The sequence below is a fragment of the Passer domesticus genome, chromosome 5, assembly GCF_036417665.1.
Source record: "Passer domesticus isolate bPasDom1 chromosome 5, bPasDom1.hap1, whole genome shotgun sequence".
NCBI classification, from domain to species: Eukaryota; Metazoa; Chordata; class Aves; order Passeriformes; family Passeridae; genus Passer; species Passer domesticus.
The window spans coordinates 9,520,057-9,542,539 of NC_087478.1; the positions used below are offsets into that span (position 1 = coordinate 9,520,057).

General features: G+C 37.5%; 1 protein-coding gene across 3 annotated transcripts in view; it reads left to right on the plus strand.

Annotated features, from left to right (window-relative positions):
- SEMA3C (semaphorin 3C) overlaps positions 1–22,483 on the plus strand; it is a 115,565-nt gene that overhangs the window by 61,465 nt on the left and 31,617 nt on the right. For all 3 annotated transcript variants that reach the window (XM_064421886.1, XM_064421885.1, XM_064421887.1), the window contains 8 exons: positions 2,005–2,165; positions 4,533–4,595; positions 5,913–6,032; positions 10,316–10,406; positions 14,163–14,282; positions 16,098–16,240; positions 18,228–18,342; positions 20,489–20,558. In XM_064421886.1, the coding sequence (XP_064277956.1) occupies positions 2,005–2,165; positions 4,533–4,595; positions 5,913–6,032; positions 10,316–10,406; positions 14,163–14,282; positions 16,098–16,240; positions 18,228–18,342; positions 20,489–20,558 (883 nt within the window). The remainder of the gene's footprint in view (positions 1–2,004; positions 2,166–4,532; positions 4,596–5,912; positions 6,033–10,315; positions 10,407–14,162; positions 14,283–16,097; positions 16,241–18,227; positions 18,343–20,488; positions 20,559–22,483) is intronic.

Consider the following 22,483-nt stretch of genomic DNA (forward strand, 5'->3'; position numbering starts at 1 on the left):
AAGTGAGATTTTACATTGCAGTCTCACATTTGGCATAGGTTGGCATATTTCTTGGCACAAACTCAAGGTTTAATGAGGCTTAAGAGAGTTTTACAGCCTCCATAATCAGAGGCTAACTTGAGCTTGCTGCTAGATGTACACAAGGCGTGTGATTTGTGCACCCCACACCCCAGGAGAACGTAAAATAAAACAGCATTCTATTGCTGACTTCCACATCACTAAGGCTACGTGAAATCCATGCCAGTTTGGGCAGCAGAGGTTCCCTGGGGACATGGAGCCTGTCTTCCTGGAAAGCTGTGTTTGTGCCCTTCTCTGTGGTGCTGTGTGTGAATGGATTGCTGTTCTTTACTCCCTGCTTGTTTCTGAAGCACAGACACCAAATCTCTGCTTTTGCTCTCAACTTCCCCATAAACAGCCTTCTGAGACTGAATCCTTATGCCAGCAGGAAAGAGGAGGAAAGCATATTATTTCTTGCACTCTCCCACCGGGGATCCTAAATTAAAAGCTTGACAGACCATCCTAGGCTTGCTGAAAGAAGACCTGCTAGGGTGGAAATCCAGGGATGGTAGAGCTTATGTATCATATTTATCAGTGCAAATTATATTCTGATAAGTTCTTTCAATCACTAGATCTCTACTAGACAGGCATAAATCCTAGGACTTCAACTTTTGCCTCCTATTAAAAATGGCTCTCCACATAATTTAAAAAAATTGCTTTCAGCTAAATATATGTTTTGCAGAAGGTGCATACTTTAGGCACGCTTCTTTTGGTTCTTTTTTTAATAGAGCACATATACAGAAATTTTTCTGTTTTGAGAGTTTTGTTTTATAAAATATCAATAGCTTCAGACAACTAATTTTGTATAAGACATTTACTGTTTTCCATAGGGAATGAGTAAGCAAAAAACTTTGCTTTTAAAAATCCTTTAGCAACAGTGACAAGCCATATTGTCCCAGATGAAGTTTGCAGCTGAGAACTGTGGGCTCAGATCTTACATTTATGAATATACATTATAGCAGAGCTAATTTTTGTAAGTACTGTCTATTTGCCACCCTTTTAGAGTCACAGGGAACACAGTTTAATCCTAATATTCATGAGGAAAGAAAGCATAATTATATGTTAAATATTTTAACAAATTGATTATTAAGGTTTTCTTTTTCCACTCTCAGCTCTTGAGAAATCTCCCTTCTGTAATTACTGAAAAGTAAAACAATCTGACTGGAGGCCAAAATATATTGGCCAAGCAAAGATGGGAAGGCTGAGCTTTCTTGAAGGCAGCAAGTGATACTTATATTGCAGTTGCTTATGCTATTCCTGTAACAGGCCTGATCCTGCACTGCTGAGATCAAAGGATGTTTTCACTTCACTTTATTGAAAAAAGTTTTATGTAGAAAAATTGAGCTCCTTCTACAGTTCTGTTAGTTTGGTCCAAACCTGTAAACAAACAACTGAATGAACAGACACATTTAGGCTTGACTGAATATTTTTTTCTTTTAAGTAAGCCACACATGATGATGAAGAACAAAGTGAAATTTGACCTTGAAAATGATAAAAAACCTTTTCTTAGTGAAGCCTCCTGTTAGGAAAAAGAACTAAAATGTTCTTATGTAGTTCTCATTGATCTCCTGGGTTTTCTGCAGTCATAAACTTCAGAATGTATTGAACACATTGATTAATTTAATAAATTATGTTCCTTAAAAGCCAAAGCTGTAAATAATAATATCCATTAAAATAGGAATTAATTAGATGAATGAATAACAGCACTGCCTGATTTTTATGAGCTATGCCTATCTACTTAATGTACAAAATAATTGTATTCAAACTGGGAAAAGAAACTTTGTTTTACCTCAGCCATTGTATTATTATCTAGTGTTCAATGAGGCTTTTTCTTCCCTCTCTGACCACATTTGTGCCTAAAGATGTCTTTATTTAGAAAGAATTGCAGCTGAGAAGCAAGAAACATGAGTGATCTGCTTTACTATGCTACTGTTTTTACTATTTCAGAGCTGCAAGAAACTAAGACCTCTGAGTATCACAGGATATCCCACAGCCCCCTGGATTACAGGATATTATTGATGGATGAAGATCAGGATCGGATCTATGTGGGGAGTAAAGATCATATTCTGTCTCTGAATATTAACAATATAAGCCAAGACCCCCTCAGTGTAAGTTCAAGTTTTATTCTGAGAATCTGAAGTTGCCTTACTCCATGCCTTTCCTTTTAAGACAAAAAAAAAAAAAAAAGCATTTGATTATTTTACACTAAGTCCATGCCCACACCTTATTGAAATTTTAGCCCTTGTTTTATGTGTAATGCAGATGAAACTATACACTGTTCCTCAAACACTGTTTAAAACTGACCTATTTGCTCATTTTGAAGCAATATTCAGCTTGGCCTGGCCTCACAAGGAAAATCTGTGGTTTGACACATTCCACCTCTCTCCAAGAGAAGATGGTTCAGAGATGCATTTTGAGAAGAATCCTCAAGGAAGAAGAATATACACACTATCATTCTCTGGCCATATGGAAAAAAAAAAAAGCAAGGGCAGAGTTGTCCTTAATCTTACACTACATTTTTTATGTTTTGTGCTCTGGACCCTAATTACTGAACTATATTCCAATCTTCTTGTTATCTGTGTCAGCCTTTGCCCTTCAGTTGGGTAGCTGAGACACTTTATTTGGGTTTTTGGGCACCATGATGCACATCTACCCCTTGACACCACCTGTTTTCTGGCATCTCACTTATGGAGATGGTGTTTTCCAAGGACTTTGTGTTCCTCACCACACAGTATTTGGCAATCTCTGTGTGAAAATAATGTTATCAAATGCTTACAGATGCCTCTCTTGTCTCCAAAGCCAGCTGAAATTCAGCCACTCTCCTTTTGAAATGGGTGATCTGCAGATGTTCTTGTGTGCCCAGAAGTTTGGCTGTTGAGCTGTTACCTGTCTACAGGCTTTGTCTTGCCTGTCTTTAGACTATCACAGCTACTGCCCTGCCTGAAAGTGTACCATAAAGGCCTTGTTCCACCAAATCCATCCAGTCCTTTAATCTGTGGGCTTTATTACTGTACCTCAGAAGGGCTGAGGGGCAGCAATACCGCTTGCAGCAGGGAAGATGAATGCCTTCCTTAAGAGACAAGGCTTTTAATGTGTCAGGGGAGAGAGAGGGGCCCTGCCAGAGAGTGATTGAGCACAGTTAAATTAGGCTTTGCTCTGAATCACCCTCTGGACATGCCTGTCCACCTGAATTGATTGTTCAGGGAGCCCAAGGAGGCTCATTCTAACTTACACATTTAAATTAAATGCCTTTCGTTCAATGGTGTGAATGCAGCCTTCCCTCCTCCTAATGGTACCCAAATCTCCTTCTGAAATGGGGCTGCCTTCTAGGATCTGAAATACCTTCTGTGACCTTTTTGCTAATTTCCATTTCAAACTGATCCAGCCACCCTTGTCTGGCAGGAGCTGTGCCCCAGCATGGCACTCTCCCTCCTGTCTTTGCCAGGTTGGGTTTATTCCTGTGCTGAGTTTGGTTAGGTAGGAGGGGCTCTGTTACATGAAATATTTTCTGCAGTATAAAGCTGTGAGGCATTTCAACAGCTTATGTAGGCCTGGAGAATAAAGAATAAAAGAAAATCAACAGAAAGGAAAAATACACAAAGGTTTCTGGCAGTGAATGTGATCACCCAGTATTAGGCTCAGAATGAATCTCTGCAATTCCACACAGTCTTTCCATTTGTTTATTTAACGACAGATTCACTTTGCTGATCTCATATATCTGTAGAAGTCCTATATACATATACATTCAAATCCACAATTCTACACATATATGTATATGTGTACATATATACACAGAGATCTTTTAATGATATTGTTTATAATATCTTGAGGCTAAATGTTATCAGGCTTTGTCACTTACTAGATTTCTGGGGATAAATCTGTAATGGTTATCTTTCCTATTTCAAAATCAAAATAAATAATGGAAGAAGCTCAAAATATTTACAGTTTGAGATAAACAGATAGGCACTCAGATATTGAGGTATTTCTTGAAAATCTGTCTGAAAGAAATCAATGTGAAATCTTGAGATTTCAGGTAGGTTTTTTCCATAATCTAGCCAAACCTTTGATGATAAAATTGAAAAAAGAACCCTTCTTTCAATAGTTTATTCTTCTGGTTTCTAGTGTGAATAGTTTCTATAAGTTCAGTAAAAGTAAAAAAGTGAAGATGGGTAGTGATTTAGGCAATAGTGGTGAAAAATCTCTCTTATTTAGAAGAAACTAATCTAAATTGATTAATTTGTCTTAAAAATTTTTAATAAACTTAATATATATCAGCCAAAGACCTGGCCCTTGATTTTGTTTAGTGCATTCTAAGAAAAAGATAGTTTTATTTATCAACAAAAATCCTTTTTTCCGTATAATCAAAGTGTAAATTATATCTAGATATTAATCTATTAGTGTACATTAGGCAGTGAAATTTATTTTTAAAATTATGTAATAAATATAGTACTTGAACAATATTTCTTTCCTTACAGATTTTCTGGCCAGCATCAGCAAACAAGGTTGAAGAGTGCAAAATGGCTGGCAAGGATCCTACAGTAAGTTATAATCCACATGCACTCATACACACAAATTAGGTACTTGGCAATAAAGTGAGAGCACCTTGAGTGCAGCCAAAGCAAAATGAAAGAAGTGCTTGGTTTTCTTTTGAAATGCTTTGCAAGCCAATCTATGAAGTGAAATTCTGGAAAATCAGGCGATGTAAACAGAATGCACCTTCAGACTCTGACAGATGGGAGAAGATATGCAGTGTCCATTTCCTCCCTTTTTTGGTTGTTACTAATCAAAGTAGGTAATGGTGCTTTTCCAGGTGTGTCCTGGGGTGATGTTGCACAGCCTGTTGATCTGCCCTTTGCAGTGTGGAAGTTCTCTGGCTGGCTGCACCCCCCAGGAGCACACTGTGAGGGTTTGTGGTACCCACTGCCTGCAGTCTGAAAACCCCAGTTGTGCACCAGTTTTCAGATGATATTGTATGGTGCTGGCTCCTGCTGAACCAAAAATGCGAATGCCTTTAAAGGTAAATAAACCAGTGCAGTCTGCTCAACAAGGATTAACTCTACTGATTTTCATGAAGATGACTGATGGCAGTTTCCAACCCTGTGCTCATAAAACATATGCAATTCTCACTGTCTTGAGTGAGGTTTGGAAAGTTGAATATGAAAGCAGTTCTGGGATCTGGGTAAGAAAATGTATTCATTAAAAAAATCTATTTTCAACCTAAAGTGCATTAACACTTCATCACAGGAAAAAATGAAAGAGTTAGAAAAAATGTAAATCCAATGCTGTGAACTGTGTGGCCCTTAACATTCTGGTTTAATTTTCATGCTGATTTGAAGATGTTACTGGAGGTCTTCCATACAAAGCAACAATTGACTGCAAACCTCAGTTTAAAGTTTTGGAAATAAATTGTTTATACAAATAGCAAAATCTTATATTTGGACTTGTTTTCTTTTTAATTATCTCCATTTATGTGGAACAAATCAGGGAGAAAAAGAGACTGTTTCAGAGGAGCCCTTCAAGGAAACTTCCTAAGGTTACACTTTGGTTTCCTGTAGAGGTCCTGCTTCTTCTCATGCAGGAGAAATATGTGAATGAAAATTGGATTGCTGTGTGGAAGTAGGAGAGCTATGTGTACTCCTCTATAACTCATCTGTGGTGCTCAATCAGAGAGAGCCCAGTTCCCAGAGCAGGCAAAATGACATGAAAAGAAACAGCTGTCCAAATCCAGAGACCAACAGCCTCAGTAGCTGTTTCCATGATGCTATTAAAATTATATGTCGTGTCTACTCTCTAGAGTTCCCAACATCTCCTAACATTTGCCCCCATGGCGTGACTGTTCTCTGTGTTCCCTGCAGCACGGCTGTGGGAACTTCGTGCGCGTGATCCAGTCGTACAACCGCACCCACCTGTACGTCTGCGGCAGCGGCGCCTTCAGCCCCGTCTGCGTCTACGTCAACAGGGGACGCAGGTCTGAGGTAACTCTCCTTTCATTCTGCCCACTCACTTTGTGGCCCACCCTGCTGGTGTGAAGCAAAACCTCAAAGTTTTGAAGATGCAGGAATCAGTGGTGCCAGTAGGTTCCTTCACCGATGTTAAATAGTGTGGATGTGTTCGGGGGTCCCAGGATGAGGAAAGAGATTAATCTGACTCCATATTTCTTAGAAGGCTGATTTATTATATTATGATATTGTATTATATTAAAAATGCTATACTAAAGCTATACTAAAAGAATGGAGGAAATTATTTCGTCAGAAGGCTAGAAGAGGAGTGAATAATAAAAACTCATGACAGACAGAGAGTCCGACACAGCTGGACCATGATTGGTCATCAAGTAAAAACAACTCACATGAAACCAATCAAAGATGCACCTATTGGTAAACCATCTCCAGACCACATTCCACAGCCATCAGATAGTTATTGTTTGCATTTTTTTTCTGAGGCTTCTCAGCTTCCCAGGAGAAAATCCTAGCAAAAGGATTTTTCATAAAAATATCATGGTGACAAAATAGCAAAAGAGCAAAGGTCTGCAGTTTTCTGACCTGATATCAGCTGGAAACAAAACCATGCCTCAAATATGATGGTTGTTCAACATTGATATATTTGTCCAATATATGGACAATATTTGTCATATATATATGTATATATATATGTCCAATATATGATGGTTGTCCACAGTCAATGGACAATACCAAATGCTGGGATACACTTGATAGTACTTTTTATTTGACATTGGCTGGTGAATTCATTCCTACCATTCGGTGGAAAAATGCCCAACAAATTCTTGAAAGGAAATAGCCAGTTAGATGAAAAGTGAAATACAAAGTCTACTTTTTATAATTTCCATGTGTTACTGGTTTCTTGGAGAAGCCCTTAATTTGGCTAGCTATTCAGGTTAAGTTTGCTGGAATTCAGCTTAACACCATCTAGTTGCAATCCCAGCACAGGAACTTTATCTACTGCAAAAGTTTTGCCCCACTAGATGGTGCCCAGATGAAGTTGAAAAGTTTCCCTTCACTGTAAGATCATACTTTTTCTAGATAGGTCTCCAGTTTTTCTATATTCAGTTTCATTGAGTGTATTTTCAGTCTAAGTACCAGATGTTTCAGAAGTATATGGTCCAAGTTTCCTGATTTGAAAGTGAAATGTTTGTTTATGTGCAAATCTAAAAGGTAATAAATTAAGAAATCAGAAAGAAAAAAGAAAGACACTTAAGTAGGAGGCAGCATCTCAGTAGCTTTTGGGTCAGATTCATGTCTGCAGGCACTGGGGTGTGCAGTATATTTTCCAGAACAATGTGGAAGCAGATGTGTTGGGAAGGAAGATCAGAGCATGTACCTGGAGTTTTGCCATGTGAGGGCAGCTTTAAAAGGTGGGCTGGCTTCTCGGGAAGACACTGAGAAATTCATCACTGGTTTAATTGGGAGTGGGTTGAGAATTCTGGCCAAGACCCAAGATTGCTGCAGAGGTTGCCAGGGAGGTGATTAGTCAGTGTTTCTCCAGGTCAGTTTGCATGGTATGATCTCAGTGACTTTTGGTAGATCCTTACCTGGCTCCAGCTTCCTTAGCAGACCATGCACTTGGAATCACTGCACTTTCAGTCCTATTAAATTCTCTAAAAGTAGAGATTATAGGCCTGAATTTAAAAGCAGAAGCAAGCAGAACTAAGTAAGTAAATCCATCCTTCTGGTGAAGAAATTCTGCATTGACTTATTTTGATGTATTATGAAACCGGGATTACCTTTCCCCAGCATAATTCTATTTCTTGAAAAATCATTTAAAACATGAACGGTGATCTCATTTGTCTTTAATTAATGTAATACTCTTTATCATCTTAAGTACTGGTATTGCAGCCCAGAGAAGTTTGAATGTCATTATTTTAGACTGTTTGTAAATGAGACTGGGGACAGAGGGGAGGGCAGGAAATGACATCTCCAGATGATGCAAGATGTTAAATTTCTTAAATGAAAAGTAAAGATACATGACTTGGAAAAGCAGAACCAGCTTCACTTAGCCTGTCTGTCTAGCTGCATGCCTATGATCAATTGATTAAATAAACTGCTGTTTCAGACGTCTGGAGTCTGAGAGACACTTGACTGTAGGCACTTCATGCTCAAAGCCATTACTGTACAGGCCAACAATAGCATAACAGTTTAAACCCAAGAATTTCCTTCTGAACTCATTGCATATATCTGTGCATGACTAATTGATGGAGCAGTATGAGGAACTATGCAATGCTGATGGGACTAGTGAAAATTCTTTTTTTCCTCTGCTTGTATCATTTCACCTTCAATTTGGTACAGTTTTCAATGCACAAAAGGTTGCTTTTGCACGTGCAAAATGAATATTTTAGAAAGAACATCTGTTTTTCTCTAGAAGCTTCAAAGCCTGACAGAATCATATCCAAAAATCGTAAGAACTGGCCTGTTTAGCTGTTCTGTTTCCAGGATCTCACATAAGCTCACCAAAAAATGGGGGTTTTGCCTCATTGATGAGGCAAAATTTTGCCCTTTTCCCTGAAACAGAGGTTATAAAACAATTAATTTTCTTCTTTGGCACACTTAATACTTTGGTGTTTGGTAATTACTCCCTTACTCACCCAAAATATATTCTAATGTCAAAGTAAATGCAAACAGAAGGAAGTGTAATCCCTATGTGAAATAATTATAGACTAAATAGTAGTTTAATATATATGAAAATCAGGTGTAATCCTGGAGCTAGTTTAGTAGAGGAGTAATGGGCATTTTGAATTGGTAAACAGTGGTTTAATATAGTAAACATGGATTAGACTCAAGCTGCATATAATCTAGAAGTGAAAAAAAAACAACAAAGAAACCACCCAAGATCATATTAGAAACTACATGCTTATATTTTAACAATGTTTAGAGAGCTTATTACTGGAACAATAGATAAGATCTCTGAGATTAAATTAGGGAAAACAGAAGAAGGGGGAAAGAGAGGGAACAATCACATGAAAACTTCCTGCTGCAGCTGTGCATTTGAACTTGGTGTAATCTTCAATTCTCTGGTGCCAAATGGCTGCTTGGGGACTTGTGTGGCATCCCCACTCCCCTGTGATTTACATTAACTGTTAAAGGGAACACAGAGTTGCTGTCCTTTCTCAAATTACTAATTGTTGGCATCTACCTCATAGAAGCCTTTCTTTGGAATTTTTGTCAACTACGTTTTTCTTTTGATATGTTTAAGTGTGGTTATTTATTGTTGTTTTTTGGATTTTTTTGTTTTGTTTTGTTTTGTTTTTTTTTTTTTTGCAATTGTGTATTTTGGCCATTTTATTGAAGATTGGAAGTTTGTTGTAGGAGCCTAAGAACAAGCTGTTTGGTATACAGTGTGGGGACTCAGTGTGTGTTGGGTCAGCTTATATCTGCCATTACTGACTGCAGTATTTAAGGGATGAGCTTGGGCCTGAGTAATTTCTTTCTGAGCACACTGCTAGTATTGCTGGGAACCAAGAAGTGAAGAGTTGCACCAAAATGGGCAGATTTTTAAAGATATTCAGATTGTTTGTATTTTAAGCTGTAGTCCAAATTGCTTCTACTCTGCTAAATGTATTTCCTGTTCATAAAGTACGTAACATAGAAACAAATCCTTGTACTATGTTCTCTTAAAAAAAAAAAAATCAGGAGATTTCAGGCCACAGTAAGGGGTGTAGATAAATAATCTATCACTGTGGATTTGGAGCTCTACATGTAATCCAAGAGATGGCATTGAAGAAAATAAGTGTCATTTGGGGGATTTTTGGAGGTCTGATAACTCAGTAACAACCAAATGATTTATGCTATAATCTAATGACAGTTGTCATAAGAGATTTTTATTTTATATGTATTATTGTTCTAGTAGCTTTATTATAATGTCCTAGACAGTTATAAGTACACCAATATATTCAGAAAATAAATGATAAATAACTTCAAAACCACAGAAGCAATCTCCACAGATATTATTGCAGAGATCAGTCAACCTATCCTTAACAGAGACAGAGGGAACATTTTTTTTTGATTCAGTGTCTTGAATTTATAGCAAGAGTCTTGATAATAACTGTATGTCAGTGTTATCTAACAAGATGATGGAATTCTGAATAGAAGTCTTAAACTACCAATAGTACAGTAAAAATGCCCAGTAAAGCACTATTAACAGAGCATTGCTAATGCTGTGAAGAGCCAGGCATAAAAGCCAGGCATAAAAACTGGTTTAGGTGTAATGGTTTCTGACATGAGAAGTGACACACAAATCTGCTTTGCAGGAACAAATCTTCAAGATCGACTCCAAGTGTGAGTCAGGAAAGGGACGCTGTTCTTTCAACCCTAACGTGAACACGGTGTCTGTTATGATCAGTAAGTAAAGATACTCCAGGCTGCTGGGGTCCAAACCCATCTGGTCATGTGGAGGGTGGGTTGATGGAATATCCCAAGGGAGCTGGACACAGAATTCAGCCTCCCAGGAGCAGTACCTTTGTCTGGCTGATGGGCACAAGGGTTGGTCCATCCATGTTTCAAGGCATGTGTGGAGCTTAAGGTGGGTGAACAAATGAAATGCAAGTATAAGTTATTGAAAGGGGGAGAGAGACACAGGAAACAAAAGGTTCTCCCTTTTCCAGATTATACATTTTTCCCATGAATAGTTTCAGCTTTACATTACCCTGTCTGGCATTTATATTTGAATGGTTTCTGACCTTGTTCATCCTATACAGCACTTGTGTCGTATTTAATTATTTGTAATATCTCAGAGTAGCCAGGGAAATAAAGCCTGAAAACTTCAGATGCTTTGAATTTCATTTCTGTTGTCATCGCTGCTGTAGAGCCCACCAACTATTGTAAAACTCTTCATTCTTCAATTGGCTTTATACCCAAAAAATTTTGTCATTTTCTTGAATCTGAAAGGACACAATGTGAAACAATAAAAGGTTTCTGCTGTGCTTGTTGCACACCTACGAGAAAACTCAAAGGGGGAATACACTCTGTGCAGCCTAAGTCATCTGTAAAAGATACTTTTCATTTTTTCAACCAGGAAGAGCTGGAAATACATACTCAGTGTAACCTGACCTTTCACATTTACATTATGTTCACACACTTCTAGTGCCAAAGCCTTGATTTTTCAACATGTGTCTGCTCCTTGCTGTATTTTTGGCTATGGAGGTAACAGTTGCACAGATTTTTGAGACTTTCTTAGTAAATAAAACTTATTGCACACATGTACTCTGTATTTCACCCAAAGTTTACCAGGGAACAATGTGCTGTGTTTCTGCCATTCAGCTTCCTCTGAAATCAATTACATCAATTATATATTGTGTGAGATACTTCCTTTAAAGTCTTGTAGATCTTAAGGAAAGTGTAATACAGACTGTCCTACATGGCCTGTTCAAAATATAAATTGGGGTTTTTTTCTTTTTTTGATTCCACATTGCATATATATTTAGTACAAAGGATAAGTATATCTATTCACAGAGATGTGAATTGAACACCTTTGGAGAACAGGTAAATGCTACTTAGACATCTATCTGAACCTTGGCTTCACTTACATCTTTATCTCAACAGTGATCTAGGAACAGTGTTTACAGGCACTCACTGTGTAAAGAAGATGTTTGTTCAAAGTCAGTGATAGATAAGTCCACTGCTACTCATTGCCATTCTGGTATTATTAAGTGAAATGACTGTTTCCTTTCCTTGTTCTTTCTGGATTTCATGTAGCAACATTAAAGAGCATTGTTTCTGAATTACTGTTTGTACAGTAAGCTGATTTTTTCCTACAGTAGATCTGTGGAAGCTTTGTTCATCTTAATAGATTTTTTGTTATCTTCCTTGGTCTCTCTTATGTCACCAAGGAGACCTTCCCTAGAGTCCGACTTATCTTTCATAGCACAGTTCATCTACAAAGTTTAAATTATTCCATGAAGGTCAAATTCCTTTTAAAAAGAGTCCCTAGTTTCAGTTTTATACTTTGTGTTGCAGAGTCCAGTCACTTCCAAAGGCTTAAGCTCTAGTGAATTTGGCCTCAGTATCCATGATAGAAACATGAACATTTTCTAAGTCTCAGCCATGCTGTAGTGAGGGGACTGAGCTGATTTACTGGACTCACCTTTTAGCTTTCTGCAGGAGGAATTCCCTCCCATTCCTTCAGAAGACAGTAAATACCACCAGACCAACTAACTCTTCTAGAATAAAATAACCATTTTTAAATATAGATGCAATTTCTTGACCATTTTGGGCATCACCAGCATAGAATACAGCAGGAAAGCTGATTCACCCTTCAGAACAAAGTGGTGCTATAAAAATAAATTTGAACTTTTTACAGTTTGCCATTGCACAGAGGTGCATTTGCATCAAAGCAATAAAAAAAGTGCTTTGAAGCAGCTTGGCAATACTAGTGTGCAGGATGCATATCTTTCTCCCTACCACAACTATGAGATATTTAGAAAATATCTCATAGCTCATCAATTGAGTAATTCCCCCCAGTAACAAAGTGGAGTGAACTCATTGTGCTGTGCAGATCAAATACTGTGTGGAATTTAAGGATTTTACCAGAAGGAAGTGGAACTGATGGATCTCCCCTGATACATGATTAGCAAACAAACACTAGGAATGCTTAAGACATAAGTAATACTGTTGATATATAATAGGATTAAAATTACATAGTGTAGTACTGTTGCTGAACTGCATGTGTATGTGTATATGCACAGGACTGTACATAACATTTAGTGAGAACCAAAAACCTGATCTCTATTTCTTGCATAATAAAAATAAAGTTCTGATGAATTGTGGCAAGGAGGCAAATATACCAAATAATTTATTAATTTGTCCAGATCTAACATAGTTCTGTCAATACCTGCTCTAGAAGTAAATGTTTCAGCAACATGCAGCAAATGCATTGCTTAAATCCCCTGTCTAAGAATCTTGTCATCATGGGGAGAGCTGAGAGCAGAAGAGTGGCTGCTGGATGCCCTGCCAGGGTTCAGTTCAGGCTCCAGTTAGCAGCAGAAAAGCAAAGTCTCCAGAGTTCTGATCCTCACATGAGCTTCTCAATAGGCTTCCGTGCTGATTATGAACACACACACATACATACAGAGCATGAAAATAGACTCAAGTATTTCTGAGCCTGTGACTCCTGCCAGCTTGACCACACTGTATGGGTAGTCCAGGAGTAGAGACAAAAACATCAATCAAGGGACCCAGCTGTACTGGAATGTATTCAGCCACCACTCCCACTCTGAGAGTTAGAGTTTATTTTAGCTACTGTTTTCTACTCTGGGGTTTCATTGTCATTAGTCAGTGGAAATTGCTTGGTTATTCACAGAGTAGAAAATGATAGTATATGTAATTATAATTGTAATTATATATACATATGTTTATGCACACAGGCAGAGACTGAAACAAACACAGATAGGCATCCTGACTGATGGGCTGAGTTTTAAGCCCTGCACAGGGAGCAGAAGCTCATAGTTCTCTTAATGTAGGAGTTGCATGTCTCATTCTGCTCAAGCATAATGATCTTCTACTTAGAACCAAGTACACAACAGGAGACAACTGTTGCTCCATATTACTCTGAGTAAAGTTCAATGATATGATTGTCTGGCTTCTGTAATACTGAAGTCAGCTTGAGGCTGCCTGGGGCAGCCATAACAATGCTGCTGGTAAAAATTGGCACTGATCCACTGACTGCAATAGATGTTGTGCCAGTTTACAGCAGCAATAAATTCAACCCAGTCACTTCAACTACTTTCATAAAAAAAAAAATAAGTCTTCGAAGTGCATGTTTAAATATTGAATGTGTTACTTTTTGATAACACTAGCCTTATTCTCCAGTGGTCCTTATCTGCAAATGGGGCAACTAAACTTCCTATCAAGAATGGTTTCCCCTGTATGCAGCTCTGCTGTGGCATTTAATGGTACAGTTCCATAAAGTCTCTAAGAAAAATCTGATTACTTTCATGCATTCTAGTTTGAGTCTTTGTAAATCAGAGAAAACCTCGTTCCCATGACCCACTATTTATCTGTATAGACTCCTGTGTAAATAGAGCTGATGAATTTAAAATAAACTTCTTTTTTTTTTCCCAAAAGCCATAACAATTCTCCCTATATTTCAATTCTTTCCAGATGAAGAGCTTTTTTCAGGAATGTATATTGATTTCATGGGGACGGATGCAGCCATTTTTCGCAGTCTGACCAGGAGGAATGCAGTGAGGACTGACCAGCACAACTCCAAATGGCTGAGTGGTGAGAATGCCTCTAATTTACCAGAGTTTTATTGCGTGTCACAGAGATTCTGATTTCCTTTGCTTAAAACAAATACCTTATCTTTTAAAGAGCTTGCCTCTGAATTTAATTTATGAAGCTGAACCATGAAGAAATGTGTAAATACAAATTGTAGACAATGCACAGATGTAGAGGGATCTCTGCATGAACCAAACACCTAGGCCACCCTACCTGAGGGCCTTTTTTACATAAAAGCTGAACCAAGCTCTTTGAGGGCAAGTGTATGAAAACCTTTCCTATGGCAATTGGAGACAGTCTGATCTCTAGAAAAGTGCCTTCACCTTTGATGAATCAGATATTGCCTTAAATCAGTGTTTGATTCCAAGCCACCAGCTTCAGTTAATTAAAGGTGACCAATCTGCACAGAAGATTCACCACCACTTGCATTCAAAATGTGTGCAGAAGAGTGTCTCACTATCAGAAAAGTCAGTGAGGATCATTGCCACTTATTTCAGTGGTGAGAAATTGGTTATCTAAACACAGCAGAAAAACTCATTTCCGAGTGGAATCAAATAACTCTTTGAGTCACTGACATCACTGTGATAATTCTCCCTGTCTTTACTGGTAAGAAGACTCCTTCCAATTAAACCAATTTACATTAAAGTGGTAGTTAACCCTCTGAGTAGAGGTAGCTGTGAAAGGTTATAGAGCAACTAAAGCAGCAGTTACAGTTTTAAAAAACCTTTAGGTATGTTGAAGTTACTGTGGTTTTGTCTTAATATTTTTTATGGTGACTTATTATTCCTGTCTGGCTGTGACTACAATGAAATCGCAAGATTTCATTCACAAATTCATTTCACTACGAAAGGGAAACTACGTCTGCTCTCTAAATTTTTCTTTTTTGTTTGTTATACATTCTTACACTTATCTGTGCACCCTAACATGTGCGTCCTAAAATGAATTAGAGAAAAAGAAAATTTAAAAACTCCTAATTTCTGGAAAATCTACCTGTTCAAAACAGGTACAATTTATCTCTGTGTTCTTTTAGAGCCAGAGTCATGACTTTTGTTGTATTAATTGAGAACAGACTTATGTGAACAGAAAAACACTGCAGTTCAAATTGAGTTTTCTGTCAGACATTCAACCTTTGTATCGGATTGTTTCAACCTTTATACTGCACTTAACAAGCAATCTTGCATGATCATTGAAAAGACACAGCCTTCATGCAGGGAGAAGGGCCACTTCTTCAGTCAAAAGGGGTATTCTGAGGGCTCCTGGCTCTCCATTATTTGTTTGCTGTTAAAGTTATAAATTATTTTGTTCTCTCCCTATTCTCCTTTGTAGTGTTTGGCATGTGCATTTGATTATGTTTACCAGCCTCTGATATGAAGTCAAATGCTGCTCAAGCATTTGCCTACTCTCCTTTCCTTTTCTGGGTTATACAAATTGTTTTCCTCTCTTATCTGTGAACCTTATTTGTTATATTCTTAAACCCTTCCAGCTTACTTTTATGTTTTGTATCAATGAGACTTTCCTTTGGTGCCCCAGAAAACACACTGATTCTTCCTTCTTCCTTGAAGTCCTTGAGTCTCTGCAGTAATCTAATACCATTGTTTCTGGACTGCTCCTCTTGTGAGGAGCTGTGAAATAAAGTTTGAGGACGTGAAATAAAATTTGAGGATGCAAGCACATATGGCTGCCAGCATGGAGCCATTTACCTGCTGATATTTGGTGTATTCAGCACTTCCTTGAAGCAGTCAGTAAATGTCAAATCATTTGTTGCTTATACTGATACATCTTTTGGTTTCATCCTTTTGGTAAACTTCTTCATTTCAGAGCCTATTTTTGTGGATGCTCATGTTATCCCAGATGGCACTGACCCCAATGATGCCAAAATCTACTTCTTCTTCAAAGAAAGACTCACAGACAACAGCGGCAGCACAAAGCAAATTCATTCAATGATTGCAAGAGTATGCCCAGTAAGAACTATTTTGTTTACTAGGTTGCTGGGATAAGCTGCTAGTGTGACATGATAATCTAAAATACTAAATGTTTGAAAAGCCTTTGATTTGACAGAATTTCCTGTTTCTGTGTCACCATTCATAATTAAGAAGAGCAGTTACTGAGCTCGCAGCTAGGTTCTGTACAGGTTATATGTATCTGACCATACGTGTAAGACTGTGAAAATGTAGAGGTTCAGGGATTTGTGTATTTCTCTGACTGAGTCAGAATAGTTTCCAGTGTTGAGTTTTCAACCTTGCTGTCCCTAGCACAAATAAGACACACAATAAGACATTGTTTTCTTAATAAAAATGAACTTTAGGAAGTGAAGGCTTTCACACATACACACTCAAAATAGTTAAAGCACATCAGAAATAGCAAGCTTTTAAATTGGTGGATTTAACTTTAAAATGCTGTTTTCATTTTTATGACATCTGTTTTTTCTACTTGCTTGCATTGATGCATGTGTGAGCCTAACTTTAAAAGTGTGCACAGGAAATTTAAATTCAGTGGCTATTCCTGGGGAATAATTAATTTTTTTTCACAGCACTTCTCATTGTCTCTGTTTCAGTTTTTTTGTATCTCTAATCAACTGTAGATGAAAAAATGATTGAACCTGCTATTAATATCTCTGGTGAAATCAATTTTTTTTTTAATGAGACAAGAATTATAAATGCACAATTGCTGGTAGCCTATTCATTCCTTCTTTTGGAAGGCTTCAGGAAGTTCATTGTGAGTGTTTATATATTCCCTGTCCTTAAGTTGTGTTTTCTATGGTATTTGATGCTTTGTGATGTTGTTGTGCCTGGGCGTGAAGGTGTTTGTCCTTCACTGGCAATATGCTGAGGCATGTGATCTCTTTTATCATCTCCATTCTCTGTATTTTAGTGAGAGTGCCTGAAGGCAATTTGGGTGTTTTGAAAGAAGACAATTCACACAATTACAGCTGTATTAAATTTTTTACTGTTATGATGAAGCCCAAATTATTTTGAAAGGCCTAAGCCTTTTTAGACTTACACTGAAGCCAGTGGCAGAATCCCAAGGTGAATTAAAATAAATTTGAGCCAGTCATATTTTTATACTTGTATACATATAATATCATCATATTCATGTATTAACACCTTAAAGACTGGCAACATATATTACCCCCTGAAAAGACTCCTTATAAGTCACCCAAAATGTTGGATTACCAACTCCAACAGCATCAGTGAAACATGCACAGCACTTCGTTGAAACCCCATTTCAGTAGCTTCTACATTTTGGTTTTTCTCTTTCCTTGGGTGACATCATGTTATGCAGTTTGGAGGACACAAGGCATTTACCAGCACAGTTGGTCAGGATCTTTCACTTCAGGGCTGCATCACCTGGTTTGGCAGTTACAGTTCCCACCCTGAACCATGGAAAATGGGAAAGATCCATGAGTGAGCTGTGACCAAGCCATCTCTGGCCCAAGCTAGCAGGACTAGCAACAGTGCATAACTAGCTTGACCCACACTAGCCATCATTTCTGAATACTCTTTATCATCACCTCATGTGCTAGTGTGGCTTACTGGGTCAGGTGCAGCTATGCTGCTCTCAGGACTAGAAGAAACATCCCTCCATAGAACCATGAGACCTTTTAGAGATAGCATGGACTTTATCCTGGGGGTCAATGAGTGATGCAGAGCTCCACAGTCACTTCCAGTCATAACAGTATACACTGCTGATGCACAAAATCTACTGCCCAACCCTCCAACTCTGCTAGCCCAGCAGAGAAACTAGTCCACTCAGAAAACTAGTTCTTGGTTTGTTCTGCATATAGAATGCTTAGATGAGGGGATTTGGCTTAGGCCTTTCAATTTGTAATATTAAATTTACCAGATAATTATCTAGATAATGAATTATCCTGAGAAAAATGTGAGAAAACCCAGTAAAATGTTATCTGTGTTTTATTTCTCCTTTTCTGAAAATAATATTCCTTTCCAGAATGACACAGGTGGTCAGCGCAGTCTCGTGAACAAGTGGACAACATTTTTGAAAGCAAGACTTGTGTGCTCAGTAATGGATGAAGATGGAACAGAAACGTACTTCGATGAATTAGGTATCACAAAAAACATTCCTTACCATTTCATCTAAATGCTATGCCTTGTGCATATTTAATGACTGATTTTCATTTAGTTTCTTAGTCAAGTTGTTAACAGTGATATCATAGCACTAGAAGTCCATGACAAAATTCCCCTTGCAGTTTTATGACAGCAAAACCAATAAATTCTTCTTAAGTCTCTCTGCATAATTATAAGGTAATTAAGGTAATTAATCTTGACTATGTAAACCAATAATGGATGTAAAGAACTAATACTTGGAAGGAAACATCTAAGTGACTCTCTTACTGTTTTGCTACTATCTTGGATTACAATAGAGGGTTTTTAACATCCCTTTGAAACTGTTTCTTATAGCACTATGTAACATACAGCTTTTCCATAATGCATTTTTTCTATTTTTTTATCACAGGGTAGAGTCCTCAATTTGGTAATTCAAGATAATGCTAATAAATCCTGTTAGTGGCACCAGCAATAGCACTATCCATAAATATTATTTTTCAGGAATCATTCAGTCATGTAAATTTTTATTTCAAGATGTGAAATACTGTAAATATTCAATGCACAATCTATACAGCAATCACAAGAAGTTTCTTTTCATGAAGGAATTAAAAATGCCCAGCTTGATACCTACATGCCAAACAACATTACCAGAAAGTTTCAAATTCTATGTTTTCTGTGGCTGAAATGAACAAAATGATAGTTCTAAATTCATGTACTTGAAGATTTGGTATGTGCTGTACTAAAAATATAAATATTATAAGCAGCTAATGTGCCCTGCACTGGGTGTGTCTCTGGTTCTGATCTTCTCTCCATTTTATTCTCTCTTTCTTTTCTTGATTACTATTCCTGATTCCCACCATGGCAAATGAGGTTTGGAGTCTTTTTGGGCTTATATGTTTACAACTATTTGGTGTACTTGCTTTAGTTCAAGGTTTCAGTGGAACCTGATTGTGCCAAGGAGCAGATCCTAACTTCCTCTAGCTTGGAATGTGCAAGGTGCTTGGAGGATTGATTTTCTGAAGTTTGCAGTGCCTCAGCACTGCCACAGCAGCTCATCTTTCAGAACTGTGATTTACCAACCCCCTCCTCTTCAACAAAGCAGTAGGATAATTGTTTTTAGTTTCTTGTATGTCGATATGTAGGGCCATGGTGAATAGGAGACAATGCTCTCAGCATGGCTTCCCAGCACAATTCCCTAGCAAAGAGGAAGAATACAGTCACAGCTGGAAATTCAGAAAACGGGGAGAGAGCAAACACATGCTTCTGTGTTCATGTATAATTCAGGCGAATATAACACTTCCAGTTCGGCATGGTGAAGTCTTTTGCTTTTGACATATTGAAAAGAATATTTAAAAAATTCAGTGGGTTAAATGAAAGAGCCACATAAATTAATGGAAAGCTAAAGAACATATTCTGTGATAAAAAGCTCACACAGTTCAGTCTTTTTTGAGTTGTAAATTAAGTTTAAGTGGTAGCATGATTATAGTTATTAAAAACATTTGTAAGGAGATACTGTCAGAGATTAAAGTAGTTTTCACTGAAGTGTAAAAAATATCAGCAGATCAGAGGTAATAGTGGGTAAATTCATTTCAGTGAGTAGGTTCAGTTTTGCACAGTGCAGTCAATAGATCCCTACACAACAGGAGGCGGGAGTTCTACATCTCTCACAGTCTTTACTGCAAAGCTGTCTGACATTCATGTCATGTTGAAAATGCTCTAGTGAGGGCACTCCAGTGCATTCTGGACAATAAAACACCTAATTTCCCTGGTTTTGATTATATCCATCTATAGGAACTCTTTGTCTTTAACCTACTGCAACTTTAATGTTTTCCTACTGCTTAACAACCTGCTGAAACAAGATACAGCTGAGAAAAATGTGTGACATAAATCCTGAATGTATTTGCAAATCTTTGCCTTCTGTCTCCATAAGGCTAGAGGACGTGGAGTTAATTTCCAAATTTGTTTCTGAATGTTCAAATGCTAGATTTATGAATATATTATCTTTTCACGTGGTTAAGTCCCCTTTTTCCCATTCAAGTCTGTGATAAAACTACTGTTGAGTTTAGAAGGAATAAAATCATCAATTAAACTGGAAAATAAAGTTTTTCTTACTATTCAAAATGTTTTTCTTTCTCTTTCTTACAGAGGATGTGTTTCTTCTAGAGACCGATAACCCCAGAACAACACTCGTGTATGGAATTTTTACAACATCAAGGTAAACGTGGAGATTTGAAAAAAATTGCCTGAACTGCCAAATTTTCTGTATGAAAACTGAAACTGGTGTTTTGTGGATGAGGCTGTGCTGGGCAATTTTGTATGCTGTGCCCATGGTGTGCATGTAGGAGTCTCAGTATCATTGCTGTTGGTATCCATGTCAGAGCTGTGCTTCTCAGAGCAAACTGCTTCCTGACATACTTTCAGCTGCTACTGGGAAAACATTTCTGTGGAGGGCCACTTGTCACTGCTCAGCAGTGGAAAGCTAAATGACTTCAATGCAGTGAACTCATGTGGCATCTGAGAGTACTTAACACCTCCTGAAGAACATCCAGCACCCTGAAGCATCTAACCAGGATATCTTCCATGAATTCATACAAATCATTTCCAGCATCTCAGCTGGCTGATGATCACAGAGATGGCAGATAAACATATTGCCTTCAGTTGGCTACAGAAGGACAAGCCTGCGTGGCATTTGGTCACCTCCTTGCAGCTCCCTGTTTCCAGTCAGTTGAATTCACTTACTGTCTGGTTTAGAAAGCATTTACTGAGCTCCTAAGGTGGTGGAAGCACTAGATATGGCTCACTATGCTGAAACTCTCCACAAATATAGACTGACAGGTGGACCAACAGATGCTTTCACCTCTACCTTTATTTTTTTTTATTTTTCCTCTTGTCCTCACTGCAGAATGTTAACACAGAGCAAAATTGATTACTACCCCCTGATTTCTGATATGCTACCCTTTATTATTTAGCTGTTATTTATTATGTTCAAAGAAGTCTTCTCAGGGATTTCTTTTTAATTTTCATTTATTTGATCAAATTAGAAAATTATGTAATTTATTATTAATAATTCCTTTAATGGCAATTCTTAGTAAAAAAATCCTTTCTGATTTTTTTTTCTCCAAAACTTTTTTCACTGGGATATAGGGGTCTGCTTACTCAAATGTGTAAATATGAGAGGGGAATATGATTCTATGATATTTAATTGGGGAAAAAACCCATTACATAAGTTGTAAACTTATGTGCTATCTATAATTCTTACATCACAAAAAGAGAAAAGGATGAGCTTATGTTTAGTAGTAAAAACACACTTATCATTAGGTTGGGGATGCAACATGACTGAACTGGAAACACTTCTGCCTAATCCTGGTACTTGTCAGTGAAAATAAGGTTTGAATCACAGCAATATATAAGGTGACAAAAAAGAGAAACCTTCATTTTTCCCTGGCTCTCAAGCTATTTGCTCTCTCTACTGTAGTTTTTACACATGCATTAGTCTATTCTTGCTTTATTTTTGTTCAACTATAGGTTGAATATGTTACCTAGTTAAATACAGAAACCATAAGGATTTTTACTCCTTAATACTTCCTGTATCTTCATCTCTGGCGACTTCAGTTTATAACAGTACCAAGAGAGAAACATCACAGGAAGTAATAACTACTAGTATTTTTATCTAAATCATGCAGAAGGAAACTGAGTAATACTGAGCTAAATTATTTTAGTGTTATAATATGCTGTAAATCTGTAATAAAACATCTGGAAATACATTTCTCAAAATCTATTAATAACTAGTAAAATTTCCACAAATATCATAATCCATCTAAAAGGTTCATTCTGCTAATCCATATATAGCTAAGAGCAATATGGATTTCACTTTTATTGTTTAAACACTATGTGTAATGTTTCCAGGATTTTTTCTGGAGTGTTTTTTTCTTCTTCAATTGAAAACACTTACTTGGATTATCTTCATCCTGCAGTTAACACTAGGCAGATTTCAGACTGTCTGGAGTTTCCATTTTTTAAAAATAAATACCACAAACCTTGCATGCAGCGAGAGGAAAAATGAGGGAGTTTAATCACTGTAGTCAGCCTTAATATCAGTCTGGAAATTTTTCCCCTAGTGCCCTTCATCATCACGAGGTG